The 13166-nt window shown below is 37.1% G+C and overlaps 2 protein-coding genes across 2 annotated transcripts; one reads left to right on the plus strand and one right to left on the minus strand.

Moving 5' to 3' along the window:
* Positions 1-1163: 1163 nt before the first annotated feature.
* LOC132627124 (dihydrolipoyllysine-residue acetyltransferase component 5 of pyruvate dehydrogenase complex, chloroplastic) lies at positions 1164-8372 on the plus strand. The gene is made up of 7 exons (XM_060342270.1): positions 1164-1629; positions 2002-2582; positions 3221-3412; positions 3510-3597; positions 7591-7661; positions 7765-7848; positions 7964-8372. Exons 1-7 carry the CDS (start codon positions 1332-1334, stop codon positions 8066-8068), a joined length of 1419 nt encoding a protein of 472 aa, XP_060198253.1. The 5' UTR covers positions 1164-1331; the 3' UTR covers positions 8069-8372.
* Positions 8373-8553: 181 nt separating this feature from the next.
* LOC132627123 (leucine-rich repeat receptor-like tyrosine-protein kinase PXC3) lies at positions 8554-12228 on the minus strand. Its single transcript, XM_060342269.1, has 2 exons — positions 9495-12228; positions 8554-9170 (listed from the first exon to the last, which is right to left on the minus strand). Exons 1-2 carry the CDS (start codon positions 12037-12039, stop codon positions 8863-8865), a joined length of 2853 nt encoding a protein of 950 aa, XP_060198252.1. The 5' UTR covers positions 12040-12228; the 3' UTR covers positions 8554-8862.
* Positions 12229-13166: the final 938 nt, after the last annotated feature.

Here is a 13166-nt window from a genome sequence, read left to right on the forward strand (position 1 = left end):
GGATGCGATGCGATGATACTCACCTCAGCCTCTCTGGTGGCATTAGTTACCAGATTCATTCGAGATTAATTTTATACTCTGTGTGGTAGAAGGTATCACAGGATAAATTTATATCTTCTACCAAACAAAATACTTACGAACCACGTAGGAAGGATAATAGTCGTTGCTACAAAGAAAAAACAGTTGTAGGAGGCGATGCGATAATACTCACCTCAATGTCTCTGGCGGCATTAGTTACCAGATTCATTCAATGACATCCTAAGGACGGAATACTGACTATAATGCTACCAATAGTTGTACTAATCCAACCGCATATGTCTTTCTCCTACCAAACGGAAAGAAAAAAGAAATAAGGATTCCTTTTTGCTTTGACAATGAAATTATAAAATTAACCCCAATCTTAATCCTGAAATATCCCACCTTATCCCGCGTATCAAACGACGCTATTCATTCAGTAACTTTCACAAAAAATCGGAATTTGACCTCCTGTGCCTGTGAAGAAAGAAGGAGCTGAAAGCTAATTGACTGTAAGGAGAGGGGTCAATAAAAAGAAAAGAAAAGAAAAGAGATGTTAATTAATCAAAGGTCCAACTGATCATATCCATCTCAATTGGGCATGTATATTTCTAATTTCACAACCTTTTTGCACGGATTGCCCTTCAAAGGTGCTGGTCTTTAATTTTTTCCCCTCAAAATTGCTGGTCTTAAATTTTTGCCCTTCGCTTAAAAAAGTGACCGAAAATACCCCGAGATTCTGGATTCGAACCCCCGCTCAGTAAAAAAGAAAAACAATTTCGCAAAATAGAATTTCGTAGCAAAGTAGGCCTATTCGAGCAAAAGTCTCCCTTAAGACAGAGATTTGCCTTAATGCAGAATTTGCCTTCGGGCAGAATTTTTTTTATTACTTTGCAAGGCAAAAGTTCTGCCGGAATAAGGACAATTGTGCAAATTGCCCTTCTCAATTTTGATTTGTATATTCATAATGATACCATAATCGCTTTAGGGTGTCCTCATACACCTTAGTAATTACCCAAGTGAACCATTTTAGCAATTTGATCAACAAAAGTTTTTGCTATGACAAAAAAAACTAGTTTGGGTACCAAATTTATAGTTCCCACTTCCATAGTGTCAAAACAACCAAAACTTGCAAAGAAAAAAAAAATACAAATTGATCACCAAAATCCACCGGTAATGTAGTTGAATCCTCCGTCCCCTCTCTTTCGATACATTCAAGAAACAAACCCATTCCCATAAAACACAACAAACCAACCTTAACCTTTCTTTTCCCTTACAAACCACATTGTTTTCTCCAAATTGTTCCCCCCAAAAAAATGTCTCATCTCCTTCAATCCACATTCATTCCCACAACACCTACAACACTTGATCGTTCTTTAATCTTTCCAAGAACTCATTTACGTAAAACACATGTTGTTGAATCCAAGATCCGTGAGATTTTCATGCCAGCACTTAGTTCTACTATGACTGAAGGCAAGATTATAAGTTGGGTTAAAACTGAAGGTGATAAATTAGCTAAAGGTGAATCAGTTGTTGTTGTTGAATCAGATAAAGCTGATATGGATGTTGAATCTTTTTATGATGGTTATCTTGCTACTATTATTGTACCTGAAGGTAAAACTACTTCTTTCTTGAATCTTTGTTGAATCATTCACAAAATTGTAACTTTTTTTCAAGTATAAATACCCTTTTTTTAAAATATAATATCACATTTTATTGTTCCTGAAGGTAGTAGTACTTCTTTCTTGAATCTTTAATTTTTAATCTTTGTCATTCACAAAATTCTAATTTTTTGTTTCAAGTTAAAAATATCCCTTTTTTTAATCCAATATCACATTGTATTGTCCCTGAAGGTAGTTCTTTGTTGAATCTTTAAAGATTAGCTTTAATTTTTAATCTTTGTTGAATCTTTCACAAAATTCTAACTTTTTTCCAAGCTTAAATACCTTTTTTTAATCCAATGTCACATTTTTATTGTCCCTGAAGGCAATTCTGCACCTGTTGGTTCACCAATTGCACTTTTAGCTGAATCTGAAGATGAAATTTCACTTGCCAAATCAACCCCAACAACAGCCACTACTTCCAGTTCCAGTCAAGAAATGACTGGAACTCAGGCTGCTGCTGCTAATGTAACCGAAGAGGCTGCTTCGGTTACTCCAGTAGCAGCAGCAGCGGCAGTTTTGTCCTCTTCTGGGGGGCCGGTGAAAATGGGGTCGTCCATTCACCCGGCTTCAGAAGGGGGAAAGAGGGTGGTGGCGTCGCCATATGCTAAGAAACTTGCTAAAGAATTTGGATTGGATTTGAGGGGATTGGTTGGGAGTGGGCCTAATGGGAGGATTGTAGCAAAGGATGTTGAAGCAGCAGCTAGTTCTGCTCCAGTGGCCGCAGTGGGGGCCACTGCTGCGAAGCCACCACCAGCAGCTCCAGGAGTAGAATTGGGGACGACTGTGCCATTTACGACAATGCAGAATGCAGTGAGTAGAAATATGGTGGAGAGTTTGGCAGTTCCAACTTTTAGAGTGGGGTATACTATTACTACTAATGCCCTTGATGCTCTCTACAAGAAGGTATATGATTGTTTGCTTTGTCTTATTTAGTTGAGTAGTTGTAAAGGTTTGGGCTTTGGAATAAACTGAGGAAGTTTATGCTATGTCATAGTTTGGATAAGCTGAAAATGCTAGCTGAAGTGTTATAACTTGAATTTCAGTAGAGAAATATATTTAGGGGTCATTTGGTTGCTGGTTAGGAAGTGAATTATTCATGTATTGAGACCAGCATAACTGGTACCTGTTTGATAGCATCTTAGTTGCTATGTATAAAATTCAGCACACTAAGTGCGGTGTTTGGTTACCAGTTTACAATCCGCATAACTAATACATGTATATGTTATGAGGGAATTTATGTATTATTTATGTAGGGTAGAAGATGTAATAACTATACATGAATAACTAAACCCTACATAACTAATCCCTACATAACTATAACCAACAACCAAACGACCCGTTACTGCAATATCTTGACTTTTTTCTTTTGGATAATTGTATCTGAGAATAGGCAAATTGGAGTGGACTTCTATGCTAATTCCTAGATTCCTACATGCCCAACCTTGATAATGTTTTAGTAAACTTTAAGATAAGCAGTTCCGTTTCTTTTAGTTTTCAACTTTTCATCATTTCAGTTCCTAAACGTATTAGTGAATTTATAGGTCAAGTCGAAAGGAGTGACGATGACAGCATTGTTGGCAAAAGCCACAGCACTCGCATTGGTGAAACATCCAGTTGTGAACTCTAGTTGCAGAGATGGGAAGAGTTTCACATATAACAGCAGTATTAACATTGCTGTTGCAGTGGCCATCGATGGTGGTTTGATTACTCCTGTACTTCAGGATGCTGATAAGGTTAGTTTGAAATCAAATTTCAGTAATCTAAATTTCACATGGCCTCCCTTCCTTAGGTTATCGTGAGGTGATTTATTTGATTCTGTAATCCTTCCAGGTTGATTTATACTCATTGTCAAGGAAATGGAAAGAGTTGGTTGATAAGGCCCGGGCTAAGCAACTCCAACCCCATGAATACACAACAGGTATTGCTATTACATTTGATGAGTGATCAGGATTTAATTTGATAGAGGTTTCTATTTATATATACCTATCACCAACTGATCACATTGGATAAAGTATTTATTTGGATTAGTCTACCATAATTATTTCTGAAGTCCATATGACCAAGGCTCACACTCACTCAGTAGACTGATATATGTCTGGAACTGATTAAGAGATAGGAGTTAGTCTGCTACTAAGAGACCTATATATTTGGAGATAGCATTAATGTTTCTTCAAAGCTTCTTTTCCATATGTGCACGTCCTCGCCTTGAATTTGAGAACTTGTAACTGATCATCAAAATCCTGGTATTATAGTTTGTTGTTTGAGCTAAGTTGCCTTTAAAACTCCAAATGAGAAATTGAAGTACTCATGCTTACCCAATTTCAGTGGTATCAAAAGCGAAAAACGCAAAAAAGCTCTAAGGTCAGCTGGGGCTTTAAGCGCAAATAAAGCGTGGGCTTTAATGAAAAAAGGCGCAATGGTGCAAAAATACAAATCTATATATGTTTAATCCAAGATTAATAACAAATATATGGACAAATGAATTGTAAAAACATTACGATAAAATGAAATATGGATTCTCTAGTGTCACCCCTTCAAGAGAGGCTCATTGGCTAGGAAAAGTATGTCTTAGAGCCTTGATGATGACACTGAAGCGCACATAAAGCGAGGCGAAGCGCTCAACATGTTTTGAGCCTCGCTTTGGGGTTTAAGTAAAGCGCGCCTTTGACAACACTGCCAATTTCATGCACTATGGATGGTTAACCATTTTATGAGTTGAGGCTACAATATAAAACCAATAGTTGGTTACTTTTTTTTATTTTTTATTAGTAGTTTGTGTTGCCTCAAGTGTCATAAATTCGGGATGGAGGAGTACTTTATTCATTGGGATAGTTGGTCTGCTTCTTTTATAAGGTATCAACCCCTACTTAAAGTGAAAATCAGTGCTTTCTGGTTTTTTTCCCTGGGTTTTAGTTGGGGTTGGGCAGAAATGTGAGCGTTCTATTTGTCAAGATATTACTAAACATGCAATTTGATATGGTTGGATTCTTGTGTTCTTGTTTTTTTTTTTTTTTTTTTTTTAATGCTTAGGTTAAGAAAGACACGTCTAGTTAGGACCATGTCTGTATTAGTGAGATAATAGCATAGCAATCTCAAATAATGTCTTCACTCAGCCAACTCTTTGGACCTTTGCTGAGGTTGAGAAGGTTGCAGGCAATCGAAAAGGAAAGGAGGTGAAATGATTGAATGAGATTAAACCTTTCAAATTTCACCAAGGGAGTCTAACTTAAACGTTTCAAGTTTGAACTTAGAAATGAGTATGGTAGGATGATGTAGCATACTACACGGCCTTGCTGATTTTATTTTCTTTTTTCTCCTTTCTCAATGCTCATCCTAATCTACAATTGGATCTTCAATGTCCCATGGGCAGTGTGACCTGTGAATGGATCTTTGAACCACCATACACCATTGCCTTCTAAGTTAAAATGTTTAATCCAGTCTTTCCACAAGGTCTTGTAGTACGGGGAATCGTATAGTAGAGATTTTATTATGGCAGCAAAAGTCCTCCTAAAGGGGGTTGCTAGCCTACCTCACAAAGGCACTCTTGCCAACTAATTGCCGGGCTTAGCTTTAACTCGCAATAGCTTGTGCACTATAATAAAAACAACTACTATAAATATTAAACACTCTATACCTAAGAGAGAAACAAGGGAGAATTTACCTAGAAGAAGACATTTAATTACACAGTTTTTACGAAGGGTACAATATGTCTTCCAACTAAAGGCTCTCTTATATAGGAGATGGAAAACTACTACCACTACTACCACTTACATTTATTGAATTTACATAGTACAGGTGGAATTCAAATAACACGATAAGTAGTCTTACACACATAAAGGACATAAAACTTAATGCTAGACAGTAGTAGCGGGGAATCTTTTACATTGTAGAGACTTATTAGGCAATGGCAAGACATATGAAATGGTGTAGATCTCTTCATGAACTAGAGAACAAGTCATAGGATAGAGTTATTTTTACGTCAAATAAGACAGAATTTGCTAGGTAATTAATTTAGATGGCCCAATCATTGCTTCTCCAAAAGGAACGAAAGGGGAAAGAGCAAGTCATATGGAAGAAGAATCACCATGGCAAAAGATATTTCACTTGAGCAGAAAACAAAAGATTGGCGAATAAAACAAGGTTCAAAGACAAGCATGATGAAGAGGGGTAGACTAAGGAACATTTCACAAGTCATTAAACTTTCTAGCCATTTTATTGTCAAGAGTGCCTTTGTGAGCTAGGCTAGCAAACCCCTGTAGGAGGACTTTTGCTGCCTTATTAAAATCTCTACTATAATTTTTATCATTCTACGATTCCCGGCCCTATGTTCAACCTTGTGGGCCACTTGAACTGCCAAGGGAGGTGGGGATCTGCAGAACAGGGGGTTATATGTCTCCTGGCCCCTGTAACACTATTGATATCCCTTCTAGGGCATGCTCTCATCTTCAGTGCCGAATTTCCATTTTTTTTATGTTTCTTCTTTTCCTTAAATTTATTTTTGATGTCCATTTTCTGTTGTTGGTGAAGTAAATCTTATACGCTTATGCCTTTGCACATTTTTGATGGTCTCCTAATAACTGTGTACTAAAAATAATCTTGGTAGACTACAAAACCGCATAACTATTTAGAGCTATGTGATGTTGTAGCCCAAAAATGATTACTTAGCTGTTCATGCATTTATGATGGAAGCATGAACATTAGCCCCTCTTGCAAGTAGAGACTAGGCCATTTCGTTGTAATTTGGCATGATTTTTCTGCACTGAAATGATAATTGGTTTGGACTTTGGATGTACTCAATCAAAGAGTATTATTTTGTTGCATGACTCCTTACAGAGAAAGAAAGTAAAATCTATGTTGCGTGGAGTACTCTTCAAAATTCATGTCGCACCCGTGTCAACATACATAGGTGTGGGTTTGGGATAGATACATGATTTGGTCAACTTACCTTGGGTGCTTTGACTACATTCTATGACCGAGAAGTATAGATTGATTGGGTGTTTGGTTTATATATATATATATATATATATATATATATACATATATATGAAAATGCTTTTCAATTACGCAAGATATCTTATGAATAAAATATTGGTGTTTATAAAGAATAAAGTTATACTCCCTCTGTTTCAATTTATGTGAACCTATTTCCTTTTTAGTCCGTGCCAAAATGAATGACATCTTTCCTAATTTGAAAACAAATTCACTTTATGAAATGATTTACAGCCACACAAATATTCAAGACTTATTTTGAACCACAAGTTTCAAAAGTCTTCACTCTTTCTTAAATGTCGTGCCCAGTCAAATGGGTTCACATAAATTGAAACGGAGGGAGTATTAGTTTTAGTTCAATAATTTTAACCAATCAAAATGTGTAGTTTATTTGTCGTAATATACATTTATTGGCCATATCCCAGCACCCATATCCTCTCTCAAATCCATACCCCCGAATCCGAAATTTTATGTGATGAAGAATCCGACCTCTAGATCTGCACCCCTATAGGATACCCGCACCCGAGTCCGAGCAACATAGGGTAAAATGAAAATTAACTACCTAGACTATAGACCAAATATCAACATATGAGTAAGGGAATGTCTATTTCTCGTCTCCATCCCGGGAGATCAGTTAAGCTAGCTGTGTCTAGTAAGTTTCTTTTTTTGCAGTACAACAACTACACCTCAGTCCTAAACAAGTTGGGGTCGGCTATATGAAACCCCACTTCTTCATTTAAGCTCTTTTCTTTGTATTCAGCTGACTTACAAGTTGGGTCGGCTATATGAAATCCCCACTTCTTCATATAAGCTCTTTTCTTTGTATTCAGCTGATTTCTCTGCTTTTGCATGTCCAAGATTCTTGTTGCTCATCTGTTGCTTAGGCCTTTGATTATTTTGGCTGTTGGGATTTGTTCTGCAGGCACTTTTACTCTATCCAACCTTGGGATGTTTGGCGTTGACCGCTTTGATGCCATCTTACCGCCAGGAACTGTAAGTCCCAGTCGTAGATACTCATCTGTTCGCTGTTCTGCCTCCTGCCTGATATGTGAATACTTCTGGTAATGTTTCTGATGTGGGCTCAACTTTTTTCTAGGGTGCAATTATGGCTGTAGGAGCATCTCAACCCGCACTTGTTGGCACCAAGGATGGTCGAATTGGCATGAAAAACCAAATGCAGGTAGAGTGATGATTTATGTTTGCTATTGATCTTGTTCTTTATCTCAAATAAACACTTAGGATTTTGGTATTATCAATCTGTTGATGCTTAAGCTATAAAATGCTAAAAATTCCAGGTCAATGTCACTGCTGATCATCGGGTAATATATGGTGCTGATTTGGCTTCATTCCTGCAAACCTTAGCACAGATAATTGAGGACCCTAAAGACCTTACCCTTTAGGCTCGTCTTCATTGTGGGAGATTAGAGGTTTTGCAGTGTAATTTGCTTTAGTTTCAGCCAGAAGCTTCATGGAGTGAACAGAAACCAGAGCATCATCTTAGTCATAATTCAGAAGATCAATGGGAATGGATGATTAGGTCATTTATTTGCTTGGTTAATCTTTTTCTTTTTGTTGAAGTGTAAACTCATAAGGACATTATTCACGGGTGCCATAAATTATGGCCTGATGATGAGCTCTTTGTTTCATCAATCAAATATTGTTGCAAAACTTTCAATTGATTCTAAATTAAAGAGTGTTTGGCAATTTCAGTTCTATCTGCAGTTCACTACTGCCATTATAAAATTGCTTTAAGCTTATTTCCAGTTTAATGCTGCAATATGTCATCCAAATATGAGATCCCACAAGGAAAACATCTAGAAAAAGGATTACTCACATTTCCATCCACAAGGAAAACAACTAGAAAGATTGCTATACTAAGGGCATCTTTTACATGAAAGAAGTTTTGTAATACAAATTGGATTCATTCCCAAAGACCTTTTGTACATATGACACATGAATAAGAAAAATGGACTATATTACAATGCGAACTGATATCATATTCAAAGTTATGTAGCTATTATCATCATATACCTATATGTATACTAATATGTATAAACTGGCAAAATTGGCATATTCTGCATAGTTCACAAACACCTTCACCACTTGAGGCTCCTCCCCATAAGAAAAGAAAAAAAACAAGCAAATAAGAAAACCATCTTCGCAATTTTCTCTTCAACTTTCCTTTGACATCCGATTACCTTGCATTGAGAAGCATCCGAAGCACGCTCTTCATTTTTGGCCGGCCTTCTGGTGAGACACTAACACAAACTAGAGCAATTTTGAGGACTGCTAACATCTGGCTCTTAACACTGAGTGATGTTTTACTAACACTAGAATCAAGAATGTGATCCCACTTGCTGTGCTGCTCAGAGCTGCTCAACACCGACTTGGCTAACTCGGTTCCCTGACTAACTGCAGGCTTTCCTGTCAACAATTCCAGCAGGACCACCCCAAAGCTATACACATTTCCAGCCATTGTGACTCTCATGGTGTATGCATATTCTGTAACAACAAAAGGAAATGCATCACTAAATCAATGTTTTAACTTTGAGGCTTCTCATGTTATAGCTGTAAAGCTGGGGAAAATACATCAAAAATCAAAAGACAGTTCAACACTGTTTCGTGGTGGTAGGATATAATGAAATCTTGGGTTTGAAAACAACAATAACCATATGAAGATTATAGACAAAAAATGAGTTAAAAGCATGGTACGGGGGTTAGAACAAAAAATGTATCATATTTTCTTTTGAAACACGTCACATTTTCCATAAGGAGTATAAATCAATGTTGAAGGATGTTAAACTTAAACCAAGTAATAGTTGATACCTGGAGGAATATAACCGACAGAACCAGCAACAGCAGAAAAGCTGCCTGTGCTTTTGGAAGGATCGATGACCTTGTAGAGTTCAATGTCTCCTATCTGAGCCTCATTTTGGGACTTCAAGAGAATGCTCTTGCTGGAAAGGTCAAGGAGGAGGATGGGACTCGTGTCACATCCATGAAGAAAGGCTAAACCCTGAGCTACTCCAATAGCTATGCTGTAACGACTTGCCCAATCTAACGAGTAGCCCAAGCTACCACGAAGAACATCATATAAGGTGCCAATGGGAGCAAATTCATACAAGAGATAAGCGCTATCAGCAGCCAAAAGATAGCCTAGTGGAATCATGACATTTGAATTATTCAGCTTTCCAATATTCTTTAGCTCTTCCCCAAATAGTTCATGACTTCCCAACTGAAATATTTTGTCGCTCCAATTAAGCTTCTTGACAAAATAGGTCGTACCGGATGGCATAAGAGCTTTATAGTAGGTTGAGAATCTAGTCTTGAACACAACGTTGGAGGGATTAGACACTGCTACCATGGCCCTGGCAAAGTCTATATTTGACTTGTGAATGCTGTTGGCAGTCAAAACCTTTCCCTGGATGACAGGGGATTGAGAAATTTCTTCTCCTGAGTGAAAATGTTCATCATTGATCCTGTAATATCTTCTAGAGATTGAAATAGCAATTGCCACAAAAAGGGAAATTGCCGCTACACATGCGATTGGGACAACAACAGCAACAACTACAGATTTTCTTCCCTTTTTTGCAGCTTGTGGTGGAGCAACCGGGGAAGAATGGATCAGCTCCCTATTTCCACTTGTATCAACACTGACAAATTTTCCAAACGATGGAACAACTCCAGAGAGTTGGTTGTTCGAAAGCACCAAAATAGTCAAGCCTCCCATTCTAGTCAGGAAATCGGGAATCTGACCCGAGAACCTGTTGTAAGAGAGATCCAAAACTTCCAATGAAGTTAATCCAGAAAGACTAACTGGTATAGGCCCTTGAAAATAATTGTGACTCAGATTCAAAGCTATCTGTAAACTCAACGGCATCTCGGGAATACGCCCACCAAGTTGGTTCCCTCCAAGTTGGAGTTCTAACAGCTGATATAAATTTTTAATGTCTATCGGAATTCCACCACTTAGTTTATTCCCCTGCAAGTTCAAGTTTGTAAGATTTATCAAACTTGATAACGAACTCGGTATGGAACCAGTCAATGAATTCCCGCTGATATTGAGCCTCTGCAATCTGTTCAACTGTGAAATGTTGCTTGGAATTTCACCAACGAGGCTATTGAACTGAAGACTCAGTACCTGAAGATTAGAAATATCACCCAACTCTACAGGAATAGGACCACTCAGATTATTTTGAGCTAAGTTCAAAAGGGCCAATTTTTGGCACTTTCCCAATTTAGAAGGAATTGGTCCACTTAGGTGGTTGTTATCCAGCTCCAAGTAGGTCAAACTTTGAAGACTTCCAAAGGAAACAGATGGAAATGATCCACTCAAAGAATTTTGCCCCAATCTCAACCTGATCAAATTTACCGACATGCTCGCAGGAACAGGTCCCCTTAACTTATTGGAAGTAAGATCAACAAACTGCAAGTTCAGTGGGGATAACAGGTCCTGAGGAATTGTACCATTTAAATCGTTAAAACTTAGGTCCAAATTCCTCAGGTTCTTGGTTAAACCAATCGGTATACTTCCAACAAAACCATTCAGATTCGCAGCAAAACGCGTCAGTGTTTTGATATTCATAAGGGATTGTGGGATTGTGCCATTCAATATATTGGATGACAAGATCAAGACTTGCAATTTGGAAAGTTCTCCTAATCTATCAGGAATTACACCAGACAGGTTGTTTAGAGAAAGGTCAATCAAAGTTAAGTTGCCAAACTTCACAATTTGAGTTGGAAATTCACCTTGAAAAGAATTTGCAGAAAGTTGAAGTTCCTCCAAAAGATTAAACTTTCCAAGACTAGTAGGAACTGAACCAATAAATTGGTTATAACTGAGGTTCAAACTCTTAAGTGAATTCAATCCACTCAACTGCAACTCAACTTTCCCATTCAAGTTATTATGAGAAAAGTCCAAAGATTCCAACTTTCCAAAACCAGTAAAACTAGGCAAAATACCCACCAATTTATTCCTACTTAAGTTCAACAATTTCAACCCACTAATCCCCCCACAACTAGTAATGAACTCATTTGGGATAGAACTTAAATGGTTTTGGGAAACATCAAGAGACTCCAAAGTACTAATTTGACAAATCAAAGGCAAGAAGTCAGAACTAGAAATAGAAAACAATGGAAAGGACACTTTGGTTATAGAAGAATTATCAGAATTGCAAGAAATACCTCTCCAAGAACATGGGGTTGAAGTTTTATCATTACCATTCCATACAAAAGAAGTACCAGTATTATTTTGAAGCATATCGTAGACACTTCTCATGGTATTAATTTGATTTGTGGGCAATCGGGAAAAGACCAGTTGAAAAGAAAAAAACAAGAATATAACTATATGGGGAGCATACCTTAAGTTCATTTTGGCTTGATAATTAGAGAAACATGAAAACTTGAAGAAAATGAGAAAAGGGTATCAAGAAAATGAATTTACGTACAAGATTGCATACTCTTTTGAGTTCAGTGGAAATAAAGGTTGGGAAAAAACAGGAAGAAGTGTTGTGTTTCATATGGAAAGAGAGAATGGGGAAAAGGAAAATTTTGTTATGTGGGGTAGGGGGTCGTTGACTGGACTTTACTGTTTATTTATGGAAAAGAAAAAAAAAAGTAGACTAGACTAGTGAAGTTGCATGTTTGTTAAGCGTACAGGAGGGGACGGGGGACTACCCAGGGGTGGGGGGGGGGGGGTTATTTAATGGTAACAATTCTTAATTTTCGTTTTCGTTTTTTGTTTTTAGCCTATTTGATAAGTTTCTAAAATCAGTTTATTTTAAATAGTATTTTTTTAACATGACTAATCAATTTTAAAAGCATTTTCGAGCAGCAATTTTTATTCGGGTAAGCTTTTAAAAAGTGTTTCTAAATGTATTTTCTCACAGTGTTTTTTCAAAAAGTATTTTTGGGGAAAAATTACTTTTTTAGCTTCTGAAAAGCAGTTTCTGTTACTCCCAAAAAAAAATTATTTTCTCCTAAAAACTTGATCAAACGCCTCACTTTCTTAAAATAAATATTTTGGCCTCCCAAAAGCTTGACCAACTGCTTATATTTGTTGGGTCTTGTCTTTCCAGACTGTTTTATCATGACTTTCTCGCTCTTTTTATTTCTCATTTTCGCATTGCTTTGATATGCTTGTCTTTATCTGACTCTTTTATCTTGTTTTCTCTTGAGCCGAGGATATTTCGGAAACAGCCTCCCTACCTTTCAAGATGGAAGTAAAATCTGCGTACACTTTATCCTCCGCAGACCCTATATTGTGGGATTTTACTGAGTATGTTGTTGTTGTACCAAAAGCTTGACCAAACTAGCTATAGACTTGTGAAGTTTGATTGTCTGGCATACAGTAGGGGTGAGTTGGGGGGTAATTTAATGGTAACAATTCTTAATTTTATTTTATTTTTACTTTATGAAAAGATTTCCTAAAAATATGGACTGAAATAAATAGAAATATTATTTATAAACAGGAATTAGGATAGTGTAGTTTTATCGACT

The sequence above is a fragment of the Lycium barbarum genome, chromosome 2 (assembly GCF_019175385.1).
Source record: "Lycium barbarum isolate Lr01 chromosome 2, ASM1917538v2, whole genome shotgun sequence".
Taxonomy (NCBI): domain Eukaryota; kingdom Viridiplantae; phylum Streptophyta; class Magnoliopsida; order Solanales; family Solanaceae; genus Lycium; species Lycium barbarum.